The sequence below is a fragment of the Centrocercus urophasianus genome, unplaced genomic scaffold (assembly GCF_019232065.1).
Source record: "Centrocercus urophasianus isolate 14NV4802_14NV808 unplaced genomic scaffold, USGS_Curo_1.0 seq_11, whole genome shotgun sequence".
NCBI lineage: Eukaryota > Metazoa > Chordata > Aves > Galliformes > Phasianidae > Centrocercus > Centrocercus urophasianus.
Window position 1 is genome coordinate 23347835 of NW_024884253.1, and position 17554 is coordinate 23365388.

At 42.0% G+C, this 17554-nt stretch overlaps 1 protein-coding gene across 1 annotated transcript in view; it reads right to left on the reverse strand.

The window, feature by feature from the left end:
* The window catches only part of NECAB1 (N-terminal EF-hand calcium binding protein 1), a 53900-nt gene extending 37530 nt beyond the window's left edge, over positions 1–16370 (reverse strand). Inside the window, exons 1-3 of the mRNA XM_042834616.1 lie at positions 16329–16370; positions 13220–13244; positions 3420–3528 (exon numbers count right to left, since the gene is read on the reverse strand). Coding sequence (XP_042690550.1) covers positions 3420–3528; positions 13220–13244; positions 16329–16370 — 176 coding nt within the window. The remainder of the gene's footprint in view (positions 1–3419; positions 3529–13219; positions 13245–16328) is intronic.
* Between the last annotated feature and the right edge of the window lie 1184 nt (positions 16371–17554).

Consider the following 17554-nt stretch of genomic DNA (forward strand, 5'->3'; position numbering starts at 1 on the left):
CTGGATGGCCACAACAAGGTCTCCCCGGAGCCTTCTTTTCTCCAAGCTAAACAAGCCCAATTCCCTCAACCTTTCTTCATAGGAGAGGTGTTCCAGCCCTCTGATCATCTTAGTGGTCCTCCTCTGGACCCGTTCCAAGAGCTCTGTGATCAATCATAAACTCCTCAGTGATTTCAGGCACAGACAACAATTTTTGCTTCACTCCCTTGGACTGTTTGAGAATTAAAGCACAGTAGATGGTTTTAGGATTGTTTAATATGTGCACGTTTCTCCAAATTCTTACATTGCAGAACTTCCTAAGGTTCAGTGAGCATTTTGCTGCTTTTCTTAGCCAACTGGTTAATTTAAGACATTTTACATAATCTGCCCTTTTCTTCAAATGCCAGTGAGTAAAGTTTTGTCCTCATTATATCTGCTTCATGTGATTTTTGCTGGAACGTCCTAATGAGGAATTCATATTACACTGCCCAAGATGTTTCTCTTTGCTATACCCACCTGATATTTGGCATGCTCTGTCTCGCTGTCTTATGACAAGGTTTTGAAAAGCAAAAAGGTGCTAAGGAAAGCCTTTAAAGTGTATTTCCCTTTATTAAAGAGAAATATCAAGTAGTATAGAGTGCTTTCCAGCTCTAAGTCAGGCATCAAGCCTTTTATCAGTTAAAGACTTCGGGAAAAACACTCAAAATCTTCTTATTGCTGTTTTAAATTAAAGCATGTTTTCTTATTATCTATATCTAGGTTCTACTCTGTTACAAGTTATAAGTAAATAAACAAATAAATAAATACACTTCTGGTTGGAAAAAGTGATTTAGTGGTTTTCCTGAGTCTTCTACCTGTTCAGTCCTCTGAGAGAGATGAAAACCTGATCCTTCACAGCACTCTTTGTGACTTTTGTACCATGCTTTCTGCCAAGCTTTTCTCAGAGTGAGAATGATCCCTCTCTGATGTCTGCCATGTATTACCTACTGTCAGCTAGTAACAGTGGCCTTCGACAAAGCCTCATATATTTCCCAGGAGGAAAATCATAATGTTATTCTCATTTTACTATATATTCTTCAGATCTGTGTGTTCTCCAGTACAGAGGAAAAGCTCTAAAGATTGCAATTAATACAACTTCTACAATAAAAATATTTTTCAAATAATAATAAAGCTTTACAAACAAAAAGAAAAGAAAACATCCAGGGAAAGAAACAAATAGAACATCCTTAAGATCTTTTTTTAAAGATCTCACACACTTACTAAGGATATTTGCCCAACAAAGGTAGATATGTACAATGGTGGTAACATAAACTGACTGTCAAGCACGTATAAGGGAACATGAACCTTTTAATAAAGGCTAAAAAACTTGTGTGAAGGATAATCTGATAATCAGATTCCCACAGTGTTCCAAGGAGCATGTGGCTCATTTTGCTGGCATATAGATAGACTATTTGCATCGTCTTTGTTCCACAGCCTTAGCCACTGTTTTTAAGAAAATTGAGAATATTAAAATGTTACATTTATTTCTTCTTTACCTGGTGCCTAAAAAATTCAGCAGTATTTCAGCCATTTTCTTCCTTGAATTTCAAGTACTTAAACACTTTTGACAAATTAGGGAAATAACAACTGCCTTTATTTCTTTTCTTACAGTAAAACAAAACCTCCTGTTGTCCTCCCATACTGTCTGTTAAGGTAAGTGATCTATCAGTGAAAGCTGCTTCTCTGTGCTTGTGGCATTCCACTAATGAGAGCCTTTAAGACTAGGTGCTTTAGGATGGCCTTGGGATAAGGATGCCAATGCCTCCATTTTGTTCTGGATTGAACCAGAGGAGGAGCAGCAGAAGCTGAGGATGAAGGGAACAAGGAAAGATGCAGTGCTGTGGCACTGACAAGTGAAGGAGAAAAAAACATAGGAGGGTTACTGCCAGGAAGAACTTATTTCGTTTCCTTGTAGAAAGATAAACCCAGAGACACAGTAGAGTTTAAATGATGTAAGTTCCTGTTATATTATTACATTGTCTTCATTTCTGTTATGGCAAGCATAGGAAGCTGGGCCATTATAGCATCTTCATACACACTGTCTCACTGTAGGCAGCTAAGGAAAGCAGTACTGACTTACTGCATGCTCACTGCTTGTAAGGGGGACCACAGCCCATGCCATGATGGTTGCCTGATGTCTTCACAACCCCTCAGCTAGAGAAATAAGCAACCTCCTTGACTACAGTGTTGTGATTTAAGCCAGCGGGTGGCTGAGCACCATGTGGTCGTTTGCTCCCTCCCCCCATTTCTTAATGGGATGGGGGAGAGAATAGGGAAAAAAAGCAGAACTTGTGGGTTGAGATAAAACTATTTACTAAGATAGAGAAAATGAAAAGGTGAATAATCATGATAAATAATTACATATATATATATATATGAATGTCTACAACAAATGATGCCAAGCTACTGCTCATCACCCCCCCAAACTATGCCCAGTTCACTCCCTGAGCAATGGAAGAGAGCAAGGTGAACTCTCACCCCTTTCAAAACTCCTTCCATCAGCTGTCTAATTCTGTTCCTTCCCAGATCCTTGGGCCCTTCACTGAGAATTGCTTTGGTACTGCACAACATTGCATAGCTGCAACTATAAATACTGGTGTGTTATCAGCATTGTTTTTCTCCTAGATCCGAACTACAGCATCATACCAGACACTCTAAAGAAAGCAAGTCCATCCCAGCTGCAACTAAGACACACAGACAGAGTTCAATTTAAAAACCACTACCTTGATAATACCATCCTGATTAGCAGTAACTAGGAGATCTGTAGTGAATAACTGCAGATGGACAGAAAGTAAATAAAAAGGAAAAGCATTCTCTTCTTCAATCACTATACATAAGGAAAAAAACAGCTTTAGAGAGAATGCAGTGGTATAATATTTGATCTGCTGAAAGCAATAAGCAATGTTGCCAACCTGTTGTCTTGCTTAGCCCAGTCATAATGAAGACATCAAAATTGCCCAAGAGATGACATCAGCACCATTCCCAAACCAGCACCAGATGGGATGTCTTTTTCTGCCCTTTGTTATTCATGAGTGCTTTGGTTACTTTTTTCCCAGCTCAACATCTGGTCAAGTACTCGTCTCAGGTAATGAGTCAGTGAAGAGGGGTAAAAAATGGAGAAACTGATATTTAATCCTGGAGGATTAAATCCTGGAGGCCATAGCCTCATTTCCTTATTAACATGAGAGGAAAGCATAGAAAATTTGCTCTGCAAATCACATACATCAGAACTTAGATATTTCTAAAGAGTTTAGAAACAGTGCAGCTGAACAGCTTAGAGCAGAGTGACAGTCTAGCTTTCCTAAAGAAGCCTTCTTCTTAGACTTTAAAATCACCCTGATGGCTTTTTCCATTCTCAGGTGCAGGGAGTAGCACTTTGAGTGTAAGAAGGGGACACTTACTCTGTATTGTGTGTATCAATCATGTGAAAAAGTTCATGCAGTTCTTCTCCACTCAGAACTCCATCAGCAAAGTAAGCTTTGAATTCATCAAAGGACAGTTTTCCATCATCTGAAAAAAGAAAATAAGAAGAAAGTGTCAGCTTTGTTTATGGTTCTGCTCATTTAGTCCATGCGACAAAGGAGGAAGCTATTAAAAAAAAACACCAACCACTACCTCTTCATAGTAAATGTAGAAACTTTATATTCAAGACATGTAAATAATATGATGTAAAATGCATCAGCTCTTGTACAAGAATTCTCAGTTAGGCTGACAGCTCTGTTAATCTTCCTCCTCATCTTTCAAAAAAGATAGTTTGGATTTGTAAGTCTCTACTGCCAAACACATCAAGACAATCTTCTTGTCCTTGCCTTGATCCCATTCACTGTGTCTTCTTCCCATCCTCCCCACCCTTCCTCCTGCTTGGTCCATGTCCATGTCTTCACCTCTGCATGGAATATCAGTGGCCTCTTGGGGCAAAGAAACCTCGGGAAACTACAAACCCAATAATTTCTTGAAGGAACATGTAGGTTCAGTGAAGATTACTCCAGCTATTTATACTTATCTATTTATTTTCCTTTTCTACTGCTTCCTGCCTCTTAAAAAGGAGAATGAAAGGGAGTGCACAATTGGATAGCAGTAGGGTCTCCTGTGTGGCTAGCAATGTTAATCAATACACTGCACTGGTCTGCAGCATTTTGATTTTCAAAAAAAAAAAAAAAAAAAAAAAAGAAGCCCCAAGCTTGGTATAGAACTAACAAAAGAAAAAAGAAATGTTTGACTTTTATGGAGTAAAAAAATTCTTTACTATGAGAGTGGTATGAGAGTGGTGAAAAAGCTGCCCAGAGAGGCTGTGGATGCCCAGTCCCTGAAACTGTTCAAGGCCACATTGCATGGGGTCCTGGGCAGCATGGTCTAGCATTAAATGGGGAGGTTGGTGGCCCTGCCTGTGGCAGGGGGTTGGAGATTCACGATCCTTGAGGTCCCTTCCAACCCGGGCCATTCTATGATTCTGTGATTCTGTGAGTAAGAAGCCAGCTTCATGTCCTCTTCCAATGGAAAGAATTTCAATTCATCTTCTTGGTCAGTATAGAAAATAATAAGTTTTATATTTGACAGCGTGTGACTAGTCTGGAGATGACACCAAAAATACGCAATGAGAAAACTGTTTTGAGCATATATCAGAGGTCAGCCGAATATTAAGGCAGTATTCAAATTGATCATGTAACATATAGTGGAGCCCAGCTATAAAAAAATTTGACTTTATATTGTCTAAGTACCTACTACTACCATTTGTTTGGAACAAGAACAATCATAACCACATGGATCTCGATCACCACCAATATGATCTTGTCAATCCTGATCATCGATACATCTCCCTGTAATTAGGAGGTGTCCTCAGGGCTGATGAAACTGGAAGCAAGGAGAAGTCTCATATGATTAAATTTAGAAGGACAGTAATAGCATGTACACTGATTGAAGAGGAAAGAGTCCTTGTTACAACTTCTACTGCATTATTTAGCAGGTCATTTTCTTGATTTCACTTTAATTATAGCAAGCCTTTGTCTACGTGAGACAAAATCACTGAGATGTATTAGGAAGTGGTTAATTGGTGTTTTCAGGATGTTAGCACTTTAGATTGAGGCTCTTCCCTCCTTTTGTCAAACTGTGCACAATCCTGACTAATTTCTAAAGGATTTCTAATTTCTAAATGAATACTACACTATTTTGCTGAAGTAGGGATGGTATTTCTACTTCCTTACATCTAAACTACATCTACTTCCTTACGTCTAAAAAATCCTACTGATTCTGCTAAGCTGCAGATACTAAGCTACAGATAATAAACAGATTTTCCTATTCTTTTAATTAATAGAATCAGAAATTGATAAAATGTGTCATAGTTTGGATAGCTTGTCCCACCCATAGGATGGCCATGACTGCATTGACTGAAGCAGCAGAATCAGGCAATCATTTATTCTTGTAAGTAAGACTCTTGGATGCAGGGATCATTGGAGTCTATTAACTTGGCCTCTAATTAGACAGCATGATTACTTTTTTCTTGAGAATATGATTCAAGGCTGAGGAGAGGGAATTAATTAAATGAAAAAAATGAAAATTCTGACTTCTGAAAAGGACTGAAGTCCAACATAGCCTATCACTCATAGGACACAAAACAACTGTAGAGCAAAAGACTGAGATGCCCTTAACACCCAACAAGTTTACAATACTGCAGCCTAATTTTACAGCAGTGAAGCATCCATTACAAAGGCAGTGTCTGAATCCTAACTATGAGCTCTGCAGTAGCATGCTCACTTGAAGAGCAGAGCTAGGGAATATCTTCAATCTCTTACTTGCTCTTATTTCATAATTTCTTTGATTTGTATATATGACTTCAAATGTGCTGTCTTCAAGAGGATTCAAAACTGGACAAATTGAGTGTCTGTTTCAACAAAAACATTTTGAAAGTTTCCACTTGAAAAGACAGACTGTAGCTGGCAATAATCATCATTATGATTAAAATGAAAAGGCAAGATCTATAAGAAATCTAAGTCAAGATGGCACAAGTGTGTTGAAGTGGTGAAGATAGGCAACTCCCTTTGACAGAACTGCCATGATTACCTAATTGAGAATCTAAATACATCTGCCATTTGGCACTGGTTGCAGAGTACAAATACCAACAAGCTGCTTTTCACAGCTATGCTTTCTTTGGCTTATGCTGACAAAATTTATCATTTAATTAAATTGCCTCTGCAACTTTAGCCTCTGCTGCGCAGGGGATTCGTGTGAGCTACACACACACACAAGGAAGCAGTGATTTTTGGCAACTTTCCTGTATTAAGCATATGTGTTTACACACAGAGCAGCCTGGCTGTGACACAGAACCTGAAACATCTGCCTATTTATCTTTGTTCTTGAGGATCATTGGTTTTACATCAATCCACAAAATCAATGAACTGCCAACTGCCAGATTGGGCACATCAGCTGTTTGCTTTGTATTTCATTATCCAACAGCAGAGGCTGCCTTTTGATTCATGACTGTTATTTTCAGTAACAGTTTTAAAAGCCAGTCTGATACTTCAGTAAGGTTGTTGCTGGCAAAAGATAAGGAGCATTGAACATATTTGGTTACTTACAGACTTCATGCAGCTACACTTACTGAAACAACAACTTGATTATTTGAGGCATTTCTCTCACTTGGTATAAGTGTAACAGTTTGCTACTGTAAGTGGGAGCCAGGGTAGATCTGTTCCTCTTGAGTAAGATGAAGTTCAGGCCCAATCCCTAGCAAGTGTTCCTTTTACTGTTTAATTGAAGACTTCTGCCTAGCCAACTGCTTTCCCAGCTTCCAGCATGAGCCTTAATTTAAAAGACTGCATCACATATCCTCAGTCCTCCCTCCCTGGAGGCATGGTTCACTGCCCACAGAGCTTCCAGATAAATACTGTCTGGTTTAAGAGCTCCAAAGCAGCAGAGCTGAACCGTCTGTTACAGATACTTCAGTCTTTGCCACTGGCAAAGTGACAGGGGATGGGTGATTCATGAAAGATAAACTTTTCCGAAGGCACATCCCTTGGACAAACCAGACAAATCCTTCAGCCTTCAGCAGTGTTTGCCTTGGCAACATTATCTCACAGGAGCTGTTTTGCAAGCCTTGCTTGCTCTTGCATATTTGTGAAGTTTCTTCAAAAACGAGCATAGTTCCCCAACCTCCTTGGAGCCCAAAGGTTCCTGACTGGCAGTATAAACAATAAAATGTATCTCCCTATGTAGCTCCAAGAGTAAAGCCTTCTATTTTATGATGTTGACTCCGACATCAAGAGGGGGATGTTGGCAGATGTTCCTACCAATAGAAGCATAGAATCATCAAAGTTGGAAAAGACCTCCAAGATCATCCAGTCCAACCATCCACCTACCACCAATATTTCCCCACAAAACCATGTCCTTTAGTACAACATCTAAATGTTTCTCGAACACCTTCAAGGAATGCGACTCCACCACCTCCCTGGGCAGCCAGGAGACATTGAGAATTGTCTATCTTGTCTAATTGATTTCAAAGGACTACAGTGTATCTGACAAAAGAAAGCCTCATTTGTACTCTCTTTCTGAGTTGAAAGATAACCCCAGTGAGCAAAACAAAATAATAATTAAAAAACAAACAAAAAAAAAAAAAAAAACCAAACCAAAACAAAACAGAACAAGGTACCTTTGATGTATTTGGATTCTCCATTCCCAAAGACAATGGCAAATGATGAGTTTGAAGCCCACAGAGGTTACAGTGATCAGGGGAGCAGTGTACCTTGCAGAGGTGATGGCAAAGGCCTGAAGGCAACCAAACAGTTCCCATTGTCACCTATTTTTCACTTCTGGGTAGGACTGTGAGCCCTTCCCAGCAGATACTGCCTTTGTTCATTCAGCATAGGCCTCCAGCAGCAAAAGTAATCTACAGGCTTCACAGACGAGCTTCCAGCCAATGTTTCCATAGCAGGAGCAGTATCAGATGGCTCATATAGCTTACTGCAATCAGAAGAGCTGAAGGAAGGAAAACTAAAACTGATCCCAGGATTCAACCTGATGAGATGGGAATTTAAAAGCACAGACAATAGAACTGTGCCAGCCCAACCAGACTGCAAGTCCATAACTACTGGATGGATGAGATGCTAGAATCAGAGCACTTGAGTGCTAAAAGATACTGGCATTTCTCAGCGATATACACAGAGGAAGCAGGAAAGGGGTGAAGATAGAATCAGATTCAAAGACTTGAAAAAACTTAATTTGTTGCCCTATGGCACCTAGACTGGAATGAGACAAAGGAAGTGCTGGTAAAATAATAAATTTCAGAGGTTATGGTGATCAGGGGAGCAGTGTACCTTGCAGAGATAATGGCAAAGGCCTGAAGGCAACCAAACAGTTCCCACTGTCCCCTATTTTTCACTTCTGGCTAGCAATATCCTCCAGATTTCAGACATAAGAGGATGTGTAAGAAAAAGTACTAAATCTGAAGCTTTAAAGATTCTGGGCTTTCACTGACTCTGATCTGCATCAAGTGTTGATATAACCAGATATAATGATTTCGAGCCATATCAGGTAGATTCAATCAATAGAATCTAGTGCAGGAGAAGCACATGTAACTGTGTGGTTCCAGCAGAGTAGGATAAATAGGAAGAAGGCTGGAATCTAAAAGTCGGCCCTTTTTTTTTTTTTTTTTTTTTTTTTTTTTAAAATAGAAATAGTAAAATTTGGAATCTTAAAATCCACTGGAATGGAACTTATGAAATGTGAAAGAATATAAATATGTGAAAATGTGAAAAAATACAAATATTAAGTGATGCTTAATATCTGTTTATGATTACCTGTTGTCTACTGATTATGCCAAACCCTGTTTGTTTTCACTGCAGCATGACTTTTTACGCAGGTAGTGATAAGGGGGAATGGCTTTAAACTAAAAGAAGGGAGATTTAGATTAGATGTCAAGGGGAAATTTTTCACTGAGAGAGTGGTGAGATGCTGGCACAGGCTGCCCAGAGAGCTATGGATGCCTCATCCCTGATGTGTTCAAGGTCAGGTTGTTTGGAGCCCTGGGCAGCCTCCTTTGGTGGGTGGCAGCCCTACTCCTGGCAGTGGGGTTGGACCCACTCATGGACACTGGAATGCAGGGCCCAGCCCCACAGCATCTGAGGGTTTTGGGGAGGTGGGGTGGGGAATCCAGAATTCAGAAAGTCTCTGCTTCTATAGAAATCATTACCATCAGTGTTTTCAAATCTCTCTCTCTTAGGAGCTTCAGAGATGTTCAGAGACAAAGCTTGTGCTCAGTGTTTTTTTCATAACAGTTGACTGGTATTTCCAAATCAATGACAGCATCTGCATACAAACCACCTTTTCAAATCAGTTGTATTAGAACAGTTTTACTTAACTCCTGCTTGGGTTTGATCCCAGGGTTAGGGGGGAACAAGCCCATAATCAAGCACAGGTTCTTAACTTGTGAGACTCAGTAGCCAGGCAAGCATGCTGCTGTGCTTGTAGCTATTTGTTTCCACCTCCATACGGGAATAGACCTGAAGCAGCCATGCTCCCCTCAAGAAAAATCCAGAGATGATAAAGCAGAAAGACTTTGACAAAAGAACTGCTATGCTTGCAAGATGAGGAGCTGTGCCTTCAGTAGATTATCTCCAGTTTGCATATCTTACTTCTCCCCTGCTAAGTGGGGAGGAGATTTTACTTTTTGTGAGGAATTTCATGAGTTTGATGTTGTTGTAAGTAGCAAAAGAAATGAAATAAATGAAGAACTTTCAGTTGGGAATTTTCAAAATAAGTTCTGTGTCAAATACTTTGAACACAGGGATTTTTGTAAAGTAAACCAGACCAAAACTTCATTTTGACATGCAAAACCAAAACCTCTCCTTTCCAGATAGGTCAGTGTGCAACATCTCACCTTTATGAAATTGCTTTTATTCCTCAGGATTTTCTGTTGCCTTTGTCAATATTATGAATCATATACTTCTTCAAACTGTGATATTCCTTTTCCATGCCAAGTTCCCTCTCTCAGAAAATCATATGATTCTTTTAGTTGCAGGAAAAGCGTTTATCTGATCCATACAGAGTGGAGCTGCTCAGTCATGAAATACAACCTACAGATAGAGTTTATGAAGCTGATCATCCTGTTGAAATTGTAGATATTTCCAGAATTGGAATGGCAACAGAATGATGGCAGAGAAAGAAGCCACCACCACAATATAATTAAAATTTATATGCCTTCTTTTAAATGAGGAGAATGACTTTGATAAAGTAGTTTCTCACTTAAACCCATCTGTCATAAACAACTGTCATGTCTCTGAGTAACAGAAATTCAGCAGGATTTCTCAGCTCTGTAGCTCTTAAACAGTCCTTCCTTTGCTTAAGGCAAGCCTTAAGTCACACAATCCCTAAATTCAGAGTAAGAACACCCTCTCTTATCGTAACCTATTTTTCAGTTTGATCCAACATTTTGATTGCACTGTTTTATGGCTGTCAAACAAGCAGCAAGTAGGGTTTTTATAATTAGTTGCATTGGGGGTATTGTAATCCCATAGAATTATTATGGCAGCTCTGAGAGAAGTGTAGAAGAGCTTAACAGATAGTATCCTGGACAGCAACTTGGTTACTGTAAGCCAACACTCGGTTTCTGTAGCACAGAAAGGTGACTGGAAATGTAATTATCCTATAGAATCATAGAATCATAGAATCACCAAGGTTGGAAAAGACCTAAAAGATCACCCAGTCCAACCGTTCAGCTATTCCCAATAGCTCCCACTAAACCATGTCCCTCAACACAACATCCAGTCTTTCCTTGAACACCCCCAGGCTCGGTGACTCCACCACCTCCCTGGGCAGTCCATTCCAGTGCCTGACCACCCTTTCTGAAAAGTAATACTTCCTCATGTCCAGCCTGAATCTCCCCTGCTGTAGCTTGAAACCATTCCCTCTGGTCCTATCATTATCCTATTCATTAATGAAAGCTAATGATCTGTGTTGACAACAGTGTAAACATATTAGGTATGTCTTCAAATTTCCAGTAACATTTCAGAGCAGTTACTTAATATCATGGCCTTAAAACAAATCTGCTCCTTAATAATTCAGCACTAACATATGCTAGATTAGCAAAGTGGAAGTCCCACAGGCTACAGATGGTTGAGCAAACACAATTAAGCACATATGAAACCACTTCCAGTTTATAGACTTAAATTAATAGAACTGGAGTGCTTGATCTCAATTCCTCCAGTACTATGCTGTAAAGCATCCATGTATAGCTGTGAACTCCAGTGACCAAAGTCTCTAGGGCTCATGTGGCTACTGGAACAAGCAAGTTCGTCACTGATTGTGAGAAGTTTCCTCTGTTCTAATAGAAAAGTGTAAGTAATAAACTGGGGAGTAACTAGAAGGAGGACTGGAAGTCCTCCTCACCATCAAAGTGCTGTGGATCCAACAGGATTGGGACAGAGAATGAATTCAGATGTTGGGACATAGACTTGAAGCCCCAAGGGCTCTTGATGGCCACAGTGGCGTTCAGCAGGAGCTGGCCATGGATGAGTGCTACAGGGCTGACTAGGAGAGGAAATAGAAAATCTGTCACTGAGTAATCATCTGGATAATGCTCAGTCACATTCAGATCTCAAGAGGGACGCTGACTGCTGCTTTGTACCATGCACTCAGTCTCGTACCAATCTTCGGGCAAACATAAGCATCTCCCCAAAAGCTACAAGCAGCCTGCTGGCAATGCTGCAGTTGGTGTGAAGCTAAGCTGGCAAGGCACTGCTGGTGAAGGTCCTCTTTCATCCCTCTCCCAGCATCCCACACATCCCACACGTTGGGATTCAGTTTGATTCATCACTGCACTTGAGAGTCTTTGGTGAGCTGAGGGAGATAACAAAAAATCACTACAAAAAAAACTTACATTGGGCTGGTTTTCTGCCCCTGAGCTCTCTGAATGAGACTGCTGTAGTTTAGTGGGAAATACCAGTTGCTGCACACAAGTTTGGGCAGAAACACACTGCCAGAGGTGGTCCTCCCAGCAACAGCTAATGGCTACCAAATGTTCCCCAGCTATATCATCCAAATGTACAGGAGCTGCTTTAGTGCCCAGCAGGTCTTCCTTGAAAGTTCTCATCTTTCATTGAGAAAATTGGTCATTGTGCCTTCACGTACCAGAGTGAGCTTTATCAAAATTGCACAATATCTGTTTTCTGAGGACAGACTGGGAGTAACCTGCCAGGAGCAAGCACTGAGCTGTGGGTCTGGCACTGCTCAGTGCCAGAAAATGCCAAAGTGCAGCCTGAGCTTTTCTAAGAACCTTAGTTTCCCTACTTCTTATACATTAGCATTACAGTGATAAGTAATTGGGAGCCTGTATTTTCTTCCTGTCTTGTGTGATCTAGCTCTGGTTACCTAATAATGTGTGATAGCATAAGTACTATTATGGTAATTGTAGTATGACTTCATAGTCTCAGAAGTACTCAATCTCACATTGTGGCAGTGACATCATTTTTCTAATAGGAAAGTGGCACAAAATGAAAATATGATTTGACCAAAATTGGACAGCAGTTCAGAGAAGAGAAAAGGAGTTAAAGACAGGTCCAAGACAACGAATGCGTACACCAGCCAAAACTCCTGTGATGAACCTTGTGGCCTTTATGGCCAGGCCCTTCCCCTGCTATAGCCAAAATGTGTGAAGATTTACATGGTCCAACTTCCTGTATTCAAACAGGGGAGCGACATATGTGGAAAGAAGATTTGTCTTTAGCACCAGGGGAAAAATTTCAATCAATAATGTAATAAAAACCTCACTTTTGTGTTATAAATGCACAAGTTGAATTTAAAGTTTTATTCTGCCTACTGACACACAGAACAAACACATAAACACAAACGGAGGGAATGCAAATTTGACTGCTGGATATAGCCTATAGTGTTTTAAAAAAGTAATAAAATGAAGCTAGAACCAAATTGATCAAAACTTTTTGGGAACAGAATGTCATTATGAAAACTCCCACATACACCAGAAGTGCAAATCAAACACACATGCTAAATTGTGAAAGCAAAAGATCTGTTCTTAAGGAATCCACTGGGAGAATCAGTGCACAACAATACACATTGCACAAAACCTGTAGAAAACATAAAATGGCGTGAGAGATGGCTGGTTTTCATATCAAGATGTTTAAAGCACAATTTAAAGGCTGTATCAGTGATGAGTATTTTTCCCAAAGGGAAGAGGGAAACAGGTGACTGGTCTTACCATTCTTGTCTGCTCTTCTCAGTATCTAAATGAAAAAAGAGAGAAAGGAATTACTTTTCTGATACGAGTTCAGAGCATATAAGGCTGTATTTAATGAGCATTCACAGTTGAAGTGCTACATTCACATTCCGGAATGCTGCATAAAAATTGAAAAGCCTTCAGTGTATCTCCATTCTTCTCTTGCAAAATTGCTTTCTTTAACTCCTCCTGTGCTGCATGCACATCAACCAAACCCCTAGGAACCAGCTTTATTTACTAGTTTACATATGGCTTACAGGGATCATATCCAAGCACAAAACCTGATCCCACAAAACTGCTGTGCTTATGGACTTGGGGATGGGAGAAGCCGTATAGAGAAGCAGAATAAGGGCAGTAGGCAGCTGGGATATGCTCTGAACATCTGAGGTGCAGAGAAAGACTCAGGATCTGGGTGTGTGGAGGGAGAAGCAGGAGAGGAGCTGGGGAGCACACAGTGATCAGACTGGAGGTGGCAGGCAGCAGTGTCAGCTGAGTGGGAGCAAATCTCAGGATTCCTCTGATGATAGGAAACAGAGGTGGAAGAAAGGTCTCCTCATGCAAAGGCTGTGGAAGGACCCCAGCGGGTGCCCCCAGTGAAGACCAGTGGAATCTCAGCTGGGGTCTCAGTGCAGGTACCAGCACCACAGCCCACTCCTCGATCAGCAGTTTATGATACGTCCCTGTTCTCAGGGTGAGGTGGTTTTGCTGATTAGCTGCCAATGGCAGGAGTGTGCTCTGCTTATAGTGCTGCAACTACATGAAAAACCTGAGGATTCAGCTGCCACGTTCCGCTGGATCATCCTTGTTGCTGAATTCTGTCATATGGTGTCAGGGCAGAAATGACAAAACAGTGACCAACAACAGGATTTTGTTTATGACCTCTGAGCTGAACTTTCCTCTGGGTCAGTTTACATCATGTGCAATATGAAGGAGGCTTATCAGGATGACACCCTCCCTCCTTGTATTTCCAGATAAATTAGTTTTCTGTATGAGGATTGGACTGTTTGGGGTTTTAAAGTTTATACTCTAAACTGGAAATTTCCTCCTAATGCTGACACAAAACTTTTAGCTAAGAGCAGAGCAAAGGAAAGAGCATTCAAAGAACTGTTGGAATAAAATAAAATCTTTTTCCATGGTTCCTAATGGGTCTTGGATTCCTGGCAGGTTAAAGTGGACTTCTGGGAGACTGTTGTTGGTCTTTCTCCCATGTCATTGCCAAGCACTCTTATTTCCTTTCTTGTCACCTGGAGGAAAAGTCAGCATGCATGTCAGTGTATCTATCAGCCAAAATGGCATAGAATCATGGAATCATTAATGTTGGAAAAACTTCTGAGGTCATCTAGTCCAACCACCCGCCTACTACCAATACTGCCCACTGAAGCATCATGCTCCATAGCTAGTAACTGTATGTATAAAGAGATGGCAAAGAAAGTCACAGAGTTGAATGATTTTGCAGGTTTTTTCAGCTGGAAATTGACAGATTTGTGAAGTCTGAAGACAGCACTGTGAGATCTGAAGTGATGAACTGAGCTTTGTTTTGCCCAATTACAGGCGATTCAAAGGAATGATGGGTGCCCACCACCAGAAGCATATCAAAGGTGCTAGCAGAGCTGAAGTCCTGCTGCTCACCTTGCAGGTTCATTACTAACAGATTAAAATGGCCGTTGTCACAAGCAGCAGAGCCTCATGTGTGGTGCAGCTACAGTAGGGATGCACACTGCACCTGGGGCAAGGCATCTACATCACCAAGAGTGCTGTTTATCCCATCTTGGCTTATAGATGTGTAGGGTTGGGGGCATCAATTGACTAGAGGTGCCCCAAAGATACGGGTCTGCATAAAAATACTTTTTAATGAAAATAACACTACCACCACCATATAAAAATGGTAAAATAGTTTGGATGTATGGTAGGTATTTTGACACAAAAGCAGGGAGGAGGTTGCACTAGAAATCAAGACTGCTGTATTTTCATTATGCATTCAAATGGAAACAGTAACTCGATGAAGAGATTTAAAGAAGTTCTTATGAAGCCTAGAGAAATTATTAGATGAGCAGACATGGTTTTGATTTTGCTTGAAATAATTTGGGCAACAACCTGGGGACGTTAATCATAGAATCATAGACTCTTCTGAATTGAAAGGGAACCTTAAAGGTCATCTAGTCCAACCCCCCTGCAATGAACAGGGACATCTACAGCTAACGTGGTCATATTGGATAAAACATGTAGATAGAGGATCCTGAAAACAAGCTGTAATACACAACATGTCCTTTCTAGCAGATACTGTGGATTAACTCTAAGAGTTGGTCTGAAGTAGATCACAGTTGGTGGTAGTGTTTGAGTGCTATGAAGGTACGTAGATAGGCAGGTATGAAGATTTTCAAGTCTCAAGAAATGCAGAGGATACGTTAGAGATTTTGGGGATGGAGTTTGCCTTTTATGCAGTGCTTGCCTTAGTCCAAAGGAACTCTCGGTGCCAAGCAAGCTTAGACAACAAGTATTGCACCTGCATCTTGAGGGGCTGAGCTGATGGTCCAGCACTGCACCTGGAGGAGCAGGATGGGCACATGCTGGGCTGCTCACTCACCAGGCTTCCCTTTCAGGTCTACTCAGCACCTCAAACCCATCAGGCTCTAGCAGGACACACTGGGAAAAACTCCACAGTTCTGCAGGGTGAGATATTCTATAGTGGAAAGCCCAGAAAAAAATAAAGTAAAAAGCCAAGCAATGCAGCTTGACAAATGATGGCTTTTTCACCCAGTGCCTCTCTGAACCTTCCCTCATTGCTAACCTGCTCTCCTGATACAGACACACTGTTGGCAGCAAACTCACTCTTCAACACAGGAGGAAAAGAGGAAGGAGAAAGCGAAGAGAAAAAGGAAAAGGCAAACGGAAAGGGAAAAGGGAAAAGGAAAAAGGGAAAAGGGAAAGACCCATAGCCTTGCTCAGCTTCATTTCCTTCCACACAGGAGAGGAAATCGTAGCTCCGCAACAAAAAAAGGCAAAGAAAAAAACCCACAGCAATAAATACACCCCCATCCCCAGATGCTTGGGAATGATGCAGGGGGTCCCGGCAAGGCTGCCGCCTACTCACATCGCGGAAGATGCGCAGCCCCGCGCCCAGCTCCGCCGCCATCCGCCCGTCTCAGCCGCCGCCACCGCCCGCAGCAGCGCCGGGACCGCGGAGGGAAACCCGCCGCCCCCCGGCCCCGTCCCGGCCCCGGGGCTGGATGCTTTGCCGGGGGACGGGCCGCAAGCTCCGCCCGCCGGGGGCTGGGTCCTGTGTGCGTCTGTTGGTGCCGAGCGTGAGCTCCCTCCAGTGGGTCTGGCAAATCATTAGAGAGAAAAAGAAAAAAATGCCCCAAAAGAGGCTGGAGGGGAGCTCGAGGGATGCGGTAGACCCTGTGTTGAGAGACGGCACTCTGACATTTCTCTCTGGGTCAGTTTTGGGTTAAGCCTCTTCTGTAGTCTTGGAGTGTGGATAGGTAATGAGGACCAAGCATATTTTTACTTCTCCGTTATGGACGTAATGATAACCAAAAGCAAATGGGCTTGAAAGTAGGATCCTATGTCTGAGAGCGCTGCCCAAACGCTCCCTGAACTCCGGCACTGGGGCCGTGCCCACTGCCCCGTGCAGCCCGTTCCGTGCCCGCCGCCCTCCGCTGCAGCCCCTGTCCCTGACCGCCACCCGCCCCTCCCCTGACGCAGCTCCATGCCGTTCCCTCGGGCCCTGTCGCTGTCACACAGAGCAGAGCTCAGCGCTGCCCCTCCGCTCCCCATGAGAAGCTGCAGCCGCCGTCAGGCCTCTCCCCAGCTCCTCTGCTCTGGGCTGCACAAACACAGGGTCCTCAGCTGCTCCTCGTACATTTTGCCCTCCAGAGCCTTCACCATCTTTGAAGCCCTCTATTGGATGCTCTCTAATGGCTTGATGTCCTACTATTGCGGCACCCAAAGCTGCACCCAGTGCTCAAGGTGAGGCTGCACAGCCGCTGATATATCAAGATCTCTTTACAAGACCTGTTCTCAAAGGATTCAACATTTCCTCCTAATGTAGTGACTTCCACAAACTTACTTTCTGGGGAAGATTTATAATGCGTTCACTACTGACAGTACTTCTGGTGTCTGACTGAGCCTCTTGACCCAGGTGATGCCCTTTAGCTCCTGCTCTTGCTGGCAGATGACATGCAATTATCTACTACACATCATAATCATGATAATGTCATAGGTAATGTGAGAATGAAGGTTTTACTTTAAAACACCTTCCTGTATTAAAAGCCTCTGATACAGTATGGCATGTTCTGTGTGGATTTTCTTGCTTCT